The 15,685-nt window shown below is 40.6% G+C and overlaps 1 protein-coding gene across 1 annotated transcript in view; it reads left to right on the forward strand.

Annotated features, from left to right (window-relative positions):
* Positions 1–15,685, forward strand: part of TRPM6 (transient receptor potential cation channel subfamily M member 6) — a 127,240-nt gene that overhangs the window by 26,867 nt on the left and 84,688 nt on the right. The window contains exons 6-7 of the mRNA XM_077818027.1: positions 11,230–11,443; positions 13,787–13,911. Of these exons, the coding sequence (XP_077674153.1) occupies positions 11,230–11,443; positions 13,787–13,911 (339 nt within the window). The remainder of the gene's footprint in view (positions 1–11,229; positions 11,444–13,786; positions 13,912–15,685) is intronic.

Consider the following 15,685-nt stretch of genomic DNA (forward strand, 5'->3'; position numbering starts at 1 on the left):
TGGGTATCATTCGAAAGCCCTTTCTCCCATGAGCACAATGATACCAAACACAACAAACCTAGAACAAATACATATTGAGAAAATGTTTAAAAATCAATTTTTTTAAATTATACCATAACACAGGGATGCAGTGCGTACACAGAAAAAAACATTGATCTTTGGTAATCCTAGGGAAGTTAGCCTTCAGAAGTAGGATTCAAAACATTTATTCATCAAAGTCCTATCTTCTCCATCTAGGGCACCACTCCTAGATGCATTGTCACCCTGATCGTTGTCTGGGCCACATTCATACATTTCCATACAGGGCAGGCTGTTGGCCAAATGTTTTCAGGGAAATGAGCACCTGAGCTTTGCACCCAAGCTTTTCATTAGCTGAAGAATTGATTTGGGAGAACATGGTATTTCACACAAGACAGGTGGGATCAGTCCATCCTCCAAGACATACATGTGCCCTATAGAGGAAGGTAGTTTTGGATTCATTCAGTCATCCTGGAGCCATTCCATTTCTTGATAATTTTCCCTCTTGATAGTGGGTGGAAATGTACCCCTTGTTGGTCATTTGTCTTTTTCTTGGAAAACAACCACTAATGTAACTCTTCAAGTATTGTAATGTTGGTCTTCAAATGGTAAACTTGACATATGAATGATTCCAGTGCATTTATGACCTCACCAGTGACTGTCTCAGCCATTCCAAGCACTTTCAGAGTGAGGAGAGTGTCTTTAGAGGTTGAATCAAATGCCTTCTGATAAAATTTATGCAATTTATGAATTTGGCTGAGTCACACAGTTTGCACTGGTAAAAACAGTATTTGTTTCTGTTGCTTTTACTTTTTGATGAAACACATTACATGCATTCTTGGTGTTGCACTTGAGGTGATACACAATATCATTTGCATGGTGTCTTTTGGGTCAGTGCACCCATTTAACTTTACTTTTATGCGACGTTCCCACTCAGAGTGGCTGCCTCATATAGTTTCTCTCCTGTCTCATGGGTTGAAACTGTGCTTAATGGATGCCTTTGGGCTTCTGGCTTGCCATAGAAGAAGCAGGTGTTCTTCTTGAAACACATGTCATGGGACCTACTATAAGTCAAGTGTAACATCTGATGAAGTGAGCTGTAGCTCACGAAACCTTATGCTCAAATAAATTTGTTAGTCTCTAAGGTTCCACAAGTCCTCCTTTTCTTTTTGCATATACCAGCGTGTTATCTAGAGCAGTGAGGAGCTGTATCATCACCTGCCCTGTAACCTGAGGTGCCCTGCAATGCCATGCTGCTGTAGCTCCCAACCTGAATCCCTCACAGTCACCAGCATGCAGATGCCGCTGAGTGTTTGTGAGTAACTGCAGCATGCCAGCCGTACTCTAGTCACACTTTGGCTCTCACCAGCCACTACTACAGGGTGACCCCTGGAATGTATGTTCTGTACTGTCCAGCCCTCTCCTGAGATATTAGGTCTGTTGTCCCTCCAAGGGAACAATACACAACAACTTGCCACCTTAAATGGCAATTTAATTTAAACACACTAGATTGGATTAAACAATCAAACAAGTTTATTAACAAAAGAAGATAGGATTTTAAATGAGTACAAGTAATAAGGCATAAACCTCAGAAATGATTATATGAAGAATAAAGATAAAACATTTTCTAGTTCCTAACTTAACAAACTTCACTGGATTCCAGGTAAAGTCCTTACCATATCCTTCCAACCATGTTCCTGATCAAAATCTTCAGGTTAGGACCTCTCCCACAAAGTCCAACAGCTGTTTCTTTTGTCGTCTTAGGTGCAAGGAGGGAGATGGACAGGGAGAGAGATATCTTGGGATGTTTGCCCTTCACTGTTCTACTTCAGCCCCCCTCATATAGTGCTATCCTGTGTGCTGAGATGCAGTTTTTCTTTGTCTTCTTTTTCTCTCTTGCTGTCTGAGGACTTTATTTACAGCTTATTTGCAAATTGCGGTAACCATACATCCCTTTAAGTCCTGCTTGACTGGTTGTGCCCTAACTGGTGCTAGGTGGGTTTTGAACATGTGCTTTTATCATTATACAGGGTGGATTTCATAACTTTACACACAATATTGTTGCATACAGTTCACCATGATATTATTGACTGGTGAGCTATTAGTTTTCAAATGATACTTCCCAAGACATTTTGTACAAAGATTATTACAGTAATATGTAGGGTGTGAATACAAAGGTGCATTCAGTCACAGTGAGTCTTGCCCACAGCTAGTACTTGTCCCTGATTTTCAACTTTTCCCTGATTCTTGATGTGCTTCCTCTCCAACCTTGCCATGATTTAGTTTATGGGCACACTTCTTAGAGTACGTAAGGTGCCACTGAGCATTGTGTTTAACCAGGTGCTCCATGGTGATATTCTCCAAAGATGCAGCTGCTAGTCGGTATGCTCTGTCTTCCGACTGATGCCTAAAAATGATCAAAACTAATGTAAACTCAAGGATTTTGTAATACTTTGGGTTTGTAATTAATTGTTTTGTAATGTATGTTATGTAACTGTGCATGCCATTTGCAGATGGATTCCAATAATTTCTGGCTGGATGCTGACACCTTAAACAGTAGTAAACGCCTTACTACAACTCTTTTGGCATAAAAGCAAAGCTCATAAGCAATAGAACTACTTCTTTTTAGCTGGTAATTGCAAATCAATTTGAAGGGCCCCTTTCATTTTATAATCTGTTAATCTGTAACTTTAAAAACATGAATCAGATATCATGTTCTGATCATTAATTGATAACACACTACTGTCAGTCGAGGGCCGCAATTTAACTTTGTGAGGGTACATGCCTGACACTCCTGTGTTAAAGTGTAATGAAAATAGTTAATTTTAAAAAATATTTTCTGGACTGTATATCTACATAATTGTTCTAGGTTTGTCATGGTTGGTACCATGCTGGTCATGGGAGAAAGGGCTTTCAAATGACACCCAACTTGACCCATTTCCAAGGACATTGTTCTATAAACCTTTCCACCAAATGGAGGACCTGGAGCTGAGAGGACAGCAAATCCCCTTCCGCTATGCCACCGACAGCATTGAAATTATGAATCAGTAGATTTTTACTAATCAAATGACATCTACCTTACCCTTCTATCATTAACTTGCCAATAGAACTACACACACTCCCAGACTGTACACTGTGATCAAAACAGTCTGGTTCTTACTCACAATGAGGTCCACAGATCCATGACTGTTCCTCTGCTCTACGTAGGCAGACCAAATCTGTCAATCAGAGGCAGGAGAGGGTACTCTGAGAAACTGCTAGATGTCATCTTCCTCTCCAGTTGCAGGCAGGCAGACCAGCTCTTCCCCTACTGCAGAGCAAATTTAAAGAAAAAAAATGGCTTAAAATCTTCAGACCATCAGGGTTTGCCTTTATCAGCAGAAATGATCCATTTTCTTCTCTGAATCCCTGTGCCTCTCTGTGCCCCCTGCTTTTCCAGGTAGCATGCAGCATGGCAGAGAAGGCTCAGAACAGAGAGAGAACCGGACACTGTCTCCTATACCTCCCTGCTGATTAAGTGCCTGCACAGAGATCTATGCCTCTTTTGTGGAGGCCCAGGGTTCTCTCAAGTGCTCAGGTTGTGGCAGGATTTTGGTAGGATTTCCTGCAGCCTCTGTCTCCAAGCAGGAGTACTCCCAGGAAGCAGTGGCAACACCTCAGCAGCAAAATTCCCTGGGTCTGGCACAGGCAGGGATACCAGTCCTCCGACCAGCACAATCAGCAGCTCTCTCCCTCTTACCTCATCCCTCTATCCCTGAGGAGTGAAGATTGAAGCACTGTACCAAAGGGCCAGGGAAGCTTCCTGACGAGCTGCTGAAGCCCATGCTAGCCACAACTGTTGGCTGTGGAACAGCTGCCCAGCCCCTCCCTCACACCGCTGCAGTGGCAGGGGGCTACCAAGAGTGTTCCAGAGCAGACAGAGCAAAGAGATCCTGATAAGGGGTCCTCACCCCAACCCCTCCTTCCATTCTACAGCTTGGCCAGCCCTGCAGTAGCCCAGAACTACTCCTGGCCAACAGTGTCAGCCCAGATCCGTCTCATAGTGCAACAAGTGGCCCAAGTACTCACTTTGAACCTCCAAGACTGGAGCCTGGTGTACTCCTGGGGTAGGGTCAGCTTATCTCCAGGCCACATCTAGGAATCTCCCTTGAACAAAGCATGGGACCCAGAGAAGCCCCCTCTGGCCCCAGTCCAGCACAAACCTCTTGCCTGAACCCCCTCTATTTCAGGGTAAGAAAGCTGCTCAAAAAGTAACCACAGGGTCCCTCTTCACAGGACTGTCACTATGAAATATCACTCTCTGCACTTGAGAGTCACCCTAACATAAAGTGCACAAAAAAGAGCCCCTCGATCCCCTTCATCTTCTGAAGATCCTGACTCGGGGGATTTCTGTAGGAGGTGCTCTGAGAAGCACAAAATGAAAGTGAAATGTGTTCCTTAAGCTGCCTAAATATGCAGAGTACAAGAGACATTTCTCAACACTTCATTCCTCTGCTCACCTTCATGAGTGCAGCACATTGGATATTTGTCAGCACCTAGTTCCTCTGTTCACCCTCACACAGGATAATCATCAGTGTTGGGTTCCCCAGCTCACTATCACAAACTGCAGCCTTGCAAATCACAGATGTTGTTTCCTCTAGGTGTTCCGTACACACAACCCCACAAAGTACAGGAAGACCAGCACTCCAACTCAGAGTTAGAAACTCAAATAATAAAATATTTTTGTAAAAAACCAGAAGAGACAAAAGGATGGACTTTCAAGCAAGCATGTGTTGGGTATTCTGAGAATTGTAAACTGTTCTAATGAAGTCTGCAGGTGCCCTAGATAAGCTATAGCTCTATACCCCTCATCATGGCCCTGGGAGGGTGTAATAATGGGATAGGGATTTTCCCTCAATGTCAAAATTTAACCTGGGATCACTACAGAAGGTAAATGTGCCTTTTCCCCTTGTGGTCAGGGAGTTGTCATTTCTAAGTGGGATTTATTTATTTTTTTTACCTAAAAGAATGGCCACCTCACTCTACAGGCCTGTCACAGGCAGCCAAGTTCAGGCTGGCATAATCTTGGGCCCCTCCTTTGGGCTCAAAAACTATCAGGGGACCAGGCCAACAAAAACAAAAAAGAACTGTCATCTCACCCTAAGGGCTCCAGTAGGTTTCCACAAGCAATGCTAACATGGATGGCCCCTCTCAATCTATTTAAAAAGGTACAAGGGAAGGTAACAAACAGATGTCATGAAACACATAAGGGGTATGTCCGGATACCTTGCCTTAACCCATAGTCTGGCTGAAGGGAGAGCAGAGATTTCCACTGCTGACTGAGCCACTCCTTGCCATGGGGCACTCGTGTTAATGTTCTTGAGCATGTTGTGTAAGTCTTTAGGACTGTGCCTGGAGGGCAATAAACTTTGCCGAGTGCATTTGTCACTGAACTGTGCCCATGGTCTGTCTCTGAGTAACATCAAGGTCTGCTGAATTAGTAGGCTGTGCTCTCTGCTCATGCTGGTAACACCGGAGCTCCAAGAACAGAAGCACTTAGCTGCTGTGACAGCTTAGCAGGCTTGACAGTGTTGCCATAGCAACAACATTCCTCAGCACTTGACAACATGAAGTGACAACAGTTTGACAGTCTCTCAGATACTTCCTAAACTTGGTCTAGGAGCACAACACTGTCAGTACAGGTTCTTGTCTTTTGGTTTAGCAACAGCATTGCAAATGTTTATGGAAATGCTGGCAGTGTTAGTAGTAGCTTTCAGACATGAAGGAATCCAAGTCTAACTCTTACCGTGTGACCTCCTTAGACAAACCTCATGCAGAGCAGTCTTAGACTGCACCTCCCAAGGGATAAGGATGCTGTAGATTCACTGTTTAGAGAAAGGTTTCAGAGTAGCAGCCGTGTTAGTCTGTATTCGCAAAAAGAAAAGGAGTACTTGTGACACCTTAGAGACTAACAATAATTAGTTAAGAGACAATAGTCTCTAAGGTGCCACAAGTACTCCTTTTCGTTTAGAGAGAGAATCAGTTAACTCACTCTCTGTGTATTCCCCATTTTGGAGTGAGCACAGATGCTATCCTCTACAAAGTTCCTTATTTTCAGAAAGACAGGCAAGGCTACAGAGCTTCCTCTGATCTGCAGTGAAGTTATCTCTTGCCAGAAGGATTCTCAGGTCATTCAAATGGTGGATGACTACAAGCAGATTCAACGCAGGTTTTATTATAGGAGAATCAATCAGGATAGTTATTGCCACAGATGCAAGCCCAGAGGGATGAGACGCTCACACAGGATTGAGGACAGTCCAAGGACTCTGGTCCAAACAAGAGAGCAAGTACAGCATAAACTGGCTAGCGCTCCGGGCAATCCTATATGATAACAAGGCCCTGCTCCCATATCTGGGCCCACCTCATGCTGATCATGACAGATGACACCACAGGTATGTCATATGTCAACAAACAAAAGGGAATAGTCCTTCAAAGAGAAACTCCTCCTGATGACTTGGGCAGAGAAGAATTTGCAGTCAACTTACTCCCTTGACATCCAATAAAAAGTTGAAAGTCACAGCTGATGGCTCAGGCAAAAGTTAGATCATTCAGAATGGGAACTACACCCCATAGTGTTCCATCTATTGATAAAGAATTTGGTCTCCCAGAAGTGGATCTATTTGCCTCCCACCTGAATCACAAAGTTCAGTGCTCTTCTTTTGCTGTGGGGTCACAAAAATGGCCAAAAGACACTCTTACCTATCTTTCCTTTCCTCACCAGGATGCTTCAGAAGATCAGTAGAGAAGCAGCACTGGTAAATCTGGAAGCCACTGTGATGTTTTGGGGTGCTCTCAGACCAGTATGGGGCTCTGACACTGCCTTCCCTATTACGTTGTGTGAGACTTTATGCTGTGAAGCTGTCATTCAGATCCTTGACACCAATAGCCAGACCTCAAGCATAAGTTCTCACCTGGGCTCTCACCAGCCTAGTTACTACTTGCAGGGTGACACCAACAGTTCTTCTAGTCCCGAGTCTCCCCAAATACAGTCTCCCTGAGTTCTTAATTACCAAACACTGGCACTGTTCCCCCCCTGGTTTATCACCCCCCAAATCAGCCCTCCAGCTACCAGCTTGCATTGGCATATACATTGTATCTTGGGATTGAGCTAGGGTGCAAAGTACATCTGTCACAAATAACAGGTTCTCTAACTCAGGCAGCTACTTAGAGTTAATTAAGAAGATGAAATTGGTGAAATGCACACAAACTTTGAGCTTTAGTTAATAAAGACAAATATAATTGAAATAAGAGATAAATTAATATACACAAGAATAAATACAATAATGTAGTTTCCTGCATTGTTCATACTTACAGTCTTACACTGCACATACTTACCACCTTATGGAGACCGTTAGAAACAAAGATGGAAGGAAATTTAAAAGGAGATCACCCCAAGAGAAAGGTGCTGGGCCTGGCTTCCCACCTCATTGTCCCATGTAATTGTTCTGGTGTCCCAATAACAGGTCTGACAACCACATCATTTGTATACCTTTTCCTATTCCACCCACATATGACCAGGTCCAGATCTGACACATGTCCAGGTACATATTCCTGCACGTGTGTGGTGTTCCAGCCAACCATATGTGGTACTCTGGCTAACTATAGTTAAACTGCTGACCGTTAATACCTCAATTGCATCAATTAATGTCCCAGAAGTTTCACTACGTCCACACAGTTAGCTCCATGGTTACTATATTACAAAAGTACCCTAAGATGATACTGTGTGTTCATGTGTGGTTTACCTGCTTATCACACAATACATTACTAAATGATCACAAAATAAATATTGCTAAATTTTATAACCATAGGTCAAGCAAGTATCATTTCATAACCTTTGGTCAAGCACATACTACTCATGCTGGCTTATGCCAACTGCCAACTTCTAATGGGCTTCATTCTAAGCCCTTAATACTTAATGTTTAAGACCTATAGCCAAGTGTATTTTTCATAACTACATACTTCTAGTTGCTATTACAGTTTCAAGAACTTCCATTATTCTTTCTATAAGCATGCTTAAGCAGATATGTTAAATTTTACCCTAAACTATAAACCCTCCAAGGTTGGGTCAGAGATCAATAGTCAATAATACAGTTTGCAGACCAGATACCTGCTTGGTATGAAAATAATCAAAACGTTTATTTAATAGAAAAATCACAGATTCAAAGATGAAATAGTAAAGCAAAAGCAAACATATACAAGTTACACAGAAACATAAAGACACAATCTCAGCCTTTACACTTTCACATCAATAAAATCCCTTATCTAATAAAAATACCCTGATGCCTTTACGCAGTTTCCCAGCATACACCCTAGCTATCACATTCATGGATCCAGCATTCATGGACAGTCACCCACCTCAAGACTGTTCCTCGGGTTCTGAATAAAAAAACATCAGTTGCAAGCTGTTTTTAAAAGGCTTTTTCTTTTCTATTTCCCCCTTTTGGCCCATGATAACTCATGGTTATTCAGAGGAGGGAAACTACCTCTTGACTTTGACAGCTTGGGGGGATGTCTCAATGTTTTGCATTAACTCTAACAGAGAGACAAGGTGGGTGAGGTAATATCTTTTATTGGACCAACTTCTGTTGGTGAAAGAGACAAGTTTTTGAGCTTACACAGAGCTCTACTTCAGGTGTGGAGATTTGCATAAGCTCAAAAGTTTTGTCTCTCTGATCAACGGAAGATGGTCCAGTAAAAGATACTTCCACACCCACTTTGTCTCTCTAAAATACCCTGGGACCAACACAGTTACAACAACACTGCATACATTAACTCTAATGGTCCATCATTGTCTTCTCCTGGGCTGGACTGTTACTTAAATCTGGTTTCATGTAAACACCCGGCTTGTGAGGGCCACCCCTCCGTGCTTGATTGTTCACTCTCCTGCTGGGAGGTGTAGTTGGAGTTGTAGTACAGATTATGAGCACAGTTTTCCATATACACAAATACACAGATTCATAATTTCAGTCTGTATACATATCTCGTAATGGCGATCAAGTTCAGAACATTACCAGTTTTCATAAGAGACCTTACTTGATAGTACAATAATACAGTATGTAATCAGTTGCTTTAACTGCTCATTTTTGGGGTATAAACCTTTAGTTCTCCACTTGGGATGTCTGGCCCCTAGTTGTCACAGCTGCATTCTGGCCAAGGAGATCTTGATTCTCTGACCACCTTAACATAGTACAAATACCTCCTATGCCCTTTTCACCTAGAGGGGATATGATATTACAAAGTCTGGTTATGCGTCAGAATCCAGAAAGTCTGAACCTAGGTGCCTGGTTCTTGAATGGAGCCTCTTGAGCCAAAATCTTAGAAGTAATATTCACACTTCTAGCTTCCAGAGATAAGTTGACTAACTCAGTGTATTCAGTGGCCTGGTTGAGGATTATCTATTGGTACCAGGACAAGGAGTTCACTCCTCACATTTGCATCAATACTACAGATTCTTGAATTTCTTTGAGATGGACTCAAGCTAGGCCTGGCAGTTTAGACTCACAAAGATCAAGTTACTGCTTTGTCTAGCATCCTTAAATGCAGCAGACAAGAAGTAAATTTCATCTTACCCAGATGTCCAGCATTTTTCTTATGAGAGCAACATTTTCTTCTACTTCCTTCTCAGTTGCACAAAGTTCTTTTATGACATCTTACCTGGTTCTCAGTGCCATTAAAGGTCCTCCATTTGAACCACTCATGAAGGTGTATAATTAATTCCTAACCATTGAAGTGGCCTTTTTATTGTAATTATGTCTGTTCACAGGGTGTCAGAGTAGGGTGCTCTTTTTCTGGAACCTCAATATTGCACCTTCCATAAATCTGACCTTGTCTTAATACTAAAGATTAACTCCAGACTCCATAAAGCACAGGATATTGCTCTTCCACCCTTCTGCCCACCTCTGTTGACCCCCAAAGACAAATTGTGGCATACTTTGGATGTCTGCAGAGCTCTCAAAGGATATATTCACTGCACAGTTCAGATCACAGAGAGAAATGCTTTTTATGCTTTATTATCTGGTGTCAAAGGGAAAGAAGGCTTTGAAATCTTCAGTAATTGAGCCACCTGGAAATGGTATCTCAGCAGCATAGAAGTGAGAAAGCATAACTCCATCTTCCAATATCAGAACTTGGTCCTCCAGAACTGCAGTCACTTCATGGGCCAGAAGACCTTACATCTCCTACAAAGAAATTGGTAAAGCAGCCACTTGGTCATCTGTCCATACTAGCTTCAAATTCTACAAGCTGGACATCAGTCATGATTTGATGCTGCCTTTGGTAGTCAGGTGCTCCTTGCTGTAGTATCCCAGTAATTATTAGGAAAGGGTTATCCCTTTTACATCTATACATAACTGTATATAGAGGTTCGCCCCATCCCCTCCCTCAAATGGATACAGCTATGAAAATTGCAATGTCATGGATTTGAGGACCTCATTACAAATAAGAATAGAGAAATTTATCTGCGCCTTACCTGAAAATTTCCTTTGTTGGAGTAATGAGGTCCACAGATCCAACACATCCTGAGTGGGATGTTAACTGGGAAAAGATTTGGGATTATTAACTGGCACTCAGTGTTATTTATTGAATTCCTTGATCTGCAGGAGTATTGTTCTTTTTAGTTTAATGCTTTTTTAAAAAAAATTTTTTTACTGATTTGTGATTAATTCTTATAGGCTATGGAAGTGTCTCAAATGGCAGTGTCTCATAGGTGGAGCCACACCTCCCCTGCCTCTGATTGACAGGTTTTGTCCGCACCAAGGCTGCATAGAGCAAAGATCCAATGTCATGGGTTTGTGGACATCATTATTCCAAGGAGGGAAATTTTTAGGTGAGGTGTGGATATATTTCTTGTTATGAGTTCACTGAAGTTTGACATTTCAGTATTAGAACCCCATTTGCATTCTTTTTTTCCTTACCACAAGCACAGCTATGGAACATCACTAAGACCTTGCAAACTAGGGAGATTTATATGGCTATATGTATGTCTCAATGACTTGGACACTTTTATGCTATTCTCAGTAGGTCTCATTTTTTAAAGTCCCTTTCTTTGTGAAACATTCGAACTTTCACAACAAGGTCTTGAAGACTTTAGAACTGAGTACTTTCTAAGGTGCCACCATGTCTAGTTTTGGTTATTTAAGAAACATGCAATATACACGAGTGTGTTTCTTCCAGTATATTAGAACCTCTTATGACACCAAGCTGGACCAGCTATTACATCTGATGCTGAAAGAATGGCAGATGGAGCTGCCAAAGCTAGTGATCTCTGTTCATGGAGGCATCCAAAACTTCAAGCTTCCATCTAAGGTCAAACAGGTTTTCAGCAAAGGGTTGGTCAAAGCGGCTGAGACTACAGGAGCATGGATAATAACAGAAGGCATCAACAGTGGTAATTCTTTTTATCTATCTGGCTTTTCATCTAATACTTGCTCTTTGTTTTTCTCAGACGTACAAACTTGAGGGGTGATACAATGTATTGATGTAATGCAGTAATTTGGGGTTACTTATAACACAAAATAAGAAACTATAATTTGGAAATAAAAATAAAAGAAAATAGATATTTTGAGGGTATAGTAGACATGGGTGTGTCATCAGGCTGCTCCAGTTTTGACCAGCATTCTTAATACTTTCTATGAAAAAAGACCTGATCGTGTTATACATGAAATAAGAAGCAAACTGCAGACCAATTGGAGTTGGCTGGAGTGCTTGACTTAGAATAGATTTTGATCTATTTTAGTAAAATGGTTAGAGTCCTAATACTGTATCAACTGCTAGCTTTTTGGTCAAGTCTTTGTTTTAAACAAAATTTCATTTATTTAGATTTCATTCAGGTTTATAATTGTGAGCATTTTAAATTATGGTGCTCTGTTAACTAACCTGTGAATGCACTGAAACTCCCTGAAGAGTCACTCTTTACATTCCTCAAATGCTGAAATAATCTTGTTTCTTTAGTTGTATTAAGTGTAGTCATCTCACTTAGGGAACATGCTGATCTAGGGGAAGCTCGCAATGACCTATACTACCCTGCTATAGTGCAATATCCCATAATGGAAATGGCGATAATAATTAGATTATAAAATCTATGGGATGGACTTTGCCATATCACTGAACTCTAGAGTAATTGTTCATAACATATAAATTATTAGATTAATTTAATCATTTTTCTGTTATCTGTAATGGCTCTGCAAACAGACTTTTTTTTTTTAACAGATTAGCTTTTTCAAAATTGTTAAAACACTTTGTAAACACACAGATTTCAGACAATGAGTTATTTGCAAACTATTCACAATGGGCCAGATCTTCTCGTGACCCCCTGAGGGGTCCCAAACCCCAGTTTGAGAACTCCTGAGTTAGTGTAAATCAGTATAGCTTTCTGAAAATCAGTGTAGCAATGCTGACTTACATCAGTTGAGGGTCAGGCCTTTTAACTAAGGGCTTGTCTGCACAGGGACATTCAGGGAAATTAATCCATATTAACTAAAGATGTGAATTTGAAGTGGATTACTTAAACCACATTAAATCCCTGTTTGGAATAAACCAAAGGAGGGTTGGGAATACTAACGAAGTGAATTGGTGATGTTTATACTCTCATATCATTTTTATAGCAATTTTCCAGTTCTAAGTGTGCGTGCTCACTATTGATCAGGATCAGGCCTTGAATCACTGGCTGGCATTCATCATACTGTGGGCTGAGGAACTTTCAGTTTTGAAATTACTGTTTCAGTGTGTATTAGAAGAGGTTGGAAGGGGATAATAGACAAGGGAAAGAAAGATGCATTAGTTTTCTTAGCTATTCTATAATTCAAAAATCAGAAAAGGTCACAGTCAAGGTATTTTTTTTATAAAATTAAAATAATTTTTAATTGCTGTTAGTTGTCATAACTGCTTGAAAATTTGAAAGTGAAATGTTTCCTTATCCATTTTTTTTTGTTTTTTTACTCAAGTTATTTTATTAAGTGTAGAGTTTCTCCTCAGTGTGAGGCTGCTGATTTGTTATGTAGGACTTTTATAAAATAACAGGTTTCTTCTGGGTGAAAATATTCAAAAACAATTAGTTAATTCTGAAAAAAGTTCTCAAAAATTGGGGCACATCAACTTTGATATCCATTCAAAGTTATTTAAATGGTTAAAAATAAAAATTAGATTCAATACTTTAAAAGTAAGGCCTAAAGAAGAGATCCATTTTGACCTTATTTCTGAAAACACTTACGCTTAACATTATGCATGTGAATAGTCCCATTGGTTACACACACGTGTAATGTTAAGCATGAGCAAGTCTGGAAGAATGGGGCATTATATTATTGTGTCCATTAATTAAACCTCACTTTTCCTATAATCCAGGGGTTCTCAAACTGGGGGTCGGGACCCCTCAGGGGTCTCAAGGTTATTACATTGGGGGGGGGGTCGCGATCTGTCAGCCTCCAACCCAAACCCCGCTTTGCCTCCAGCATTTATAATGGTGTTAAATATACAAAAAAGTGTTTTTTTAAATTTATGAGGGAGGTCGCACTCAGAGGGTTGCTATGTGAAAGGGGTCACCAGTATACAAGTTTGAGAACCACTGCTGTAATCTATATGAAGTATAACAATAGAGTGTATAATTATAATTACACTTACATTAAAAATAACTACAGAGTAAAATAGATGATGGAAGCAACTTTGGAAGTGTTGATCACAGTTGTGTAGCAGGAATTCAAATGTAGAATAATAATAATGATGATTATCTATTTAGGAGTGTCCAGGCATGTGGGGGATGCCCTGAAAGCTCATGCCTCTCAATATTTGAGAAAGGTCTGTGCCATTGGAATCCCTCCTTGGGGTATCATTGAGAACCAGAGGGACCTGATTGGAAAAGATGTGAGTTAATTAACTTTTTGTTCAGTCAATTGTGCAAGAGTCTGCCAGCTTTCTTATCCACTTGTTGGTTTCCACTGTATTGTATCTTAATTTTTGGTGGCCAGATGGGAAACTGCCATGCATCATGAAAGAAGTAGTCCAGCCCATGGGGGGAATAAAGGCATAAAGCACTCACATTACAGGTGCCCATAAGGCACTACAGTAGCTCAGTCAAGTGTAGACCTGAAATGAAATGTTTGTTTCAATTTTTTCAAATGGAAAAATTGAAAATATTAGGAAAAATTTACTTTTTTCCTGTGGAAAATTTCAGTTTTGTAAAAAATACATTTTATCCTTGTCAAGGTTCCTTCTCCACTCTGAACTCTAGGGTACAGATGTGGGGACCTGCATGAAAACCCCCTAAGCTTATTTTTACCAGCTTAGATTAAAACTTCCCCAAGGTACAAACTATTTTACCTTTTGTCCCTGGACTTTATTGCTGCCACCACTAAGCATCTAACAAATATAACCAGGAAAGAGGCCACTTGGAAAAGTCTTTCCTCCCAAAATCTCCCCAAGCCCTACACCCCCTTTCCTGGGGAAGGCTTGATAAAAATCCTCACCAATTTGCATAGGTGAACACAGACCCAAACTGTTGGATCTTAAGAACAAGGAAAAAGCAATCAGGTTCTTAAAAGAAGAATTTTAATCGAAGAAAAAGTAAAAGAATCACCTCTGTAAAATCAGGATGGTAAATACCTTACAGGGTAATCAGATTCAAAACATAGAAAATCCCTCTAGGCAAAACCTTAAGTTACAAAAAGAGACAAATACAGGAATATACATTCCATTCAGCACAACTTATTTTATCAGACGTTTAAACAAAACAGACTCTAACGCACATCTAACTAGATTGCTTATTAACTCTTTACAGGAGTTCTGACCTGCATTCCTGCTCTGGTCCCGGAAAAAGCAACACACAGACAGAGAGAACCCTTTGTTTCCCCCCCCCCCCAAGCTTTGAAAGTATCTTGTCTCCTTATTGGTCATTTTGGTCAGGTGCCAGCAAGGTTATCTATAGCTTCTTAACCCATTACAGGTGAAAGGGTTTTTCCTCTGGCCAGGAGGGATTTAAAGGTGGTTAGCCTTCCCTTTATATTTATGACAATCCTAAAAAAAATATTGACAGCAAATTCCCAACCAGCGCTAATAGTATTAAGCCCATAAAAACTTTGTTTAATGACAGTTAAGGATGACTGGGAATGCCCCACCAACTCAAAACCTAAAAAGTATGGAAATAACAAGTTAAGGGGAAATTCTCCTGCATTTCTTGCTGCTTTCATATTGTCTGCAACACTGTCAATAACTCACTCCTGCACTCCATAAGGCTTTCACTTCCATTTCTGACAGATACGAAAAAAAATATGTATGCCAGCTTCATCAAACGTGCACTTTTGAGCATGATTAGGCCTCCTAAGTGCTATGGTAATACAAATGACAATAATAATACTACTAATAATTAATAATGCCTTAACATTGCTGAGGTTACCGTTAAGATTTTGTGCTAGAGAGCAAGGTATCACTGAGCTGCCCGCCGATCCAGCGGGTAGTATAGACATACCCGAAGAGAAGTTTTTGTGCTCATTTCCTAGGTTTGTTTTTTTTTTTTGTAGAGGGTTGGCCCCTAGGGTCAAAGAGAGAAGAGGGGGAGATGCAAATGGCTGAAATATAAAACACCTGTATTTTGGTGTGTAACACTATAATTTACAAATTGTAGTAGTCCTTAATTACAAAT

The sequence above is a fragment of the Eretmochelys imbricata genome, chromosome 5, assembly GCF_965152235.1.
Source record: "Eretmochelys imbricata isolate rEreImb1 chromosome 5, rEreImb1.hap1, whole genome shotgun sequence".
Classification (NCBI taxonomy): Eukaryota; Metazoa; Chordata; order Testudines; family Cheloniidae; genus Eretmochelys; species Eretmochelys imbricata.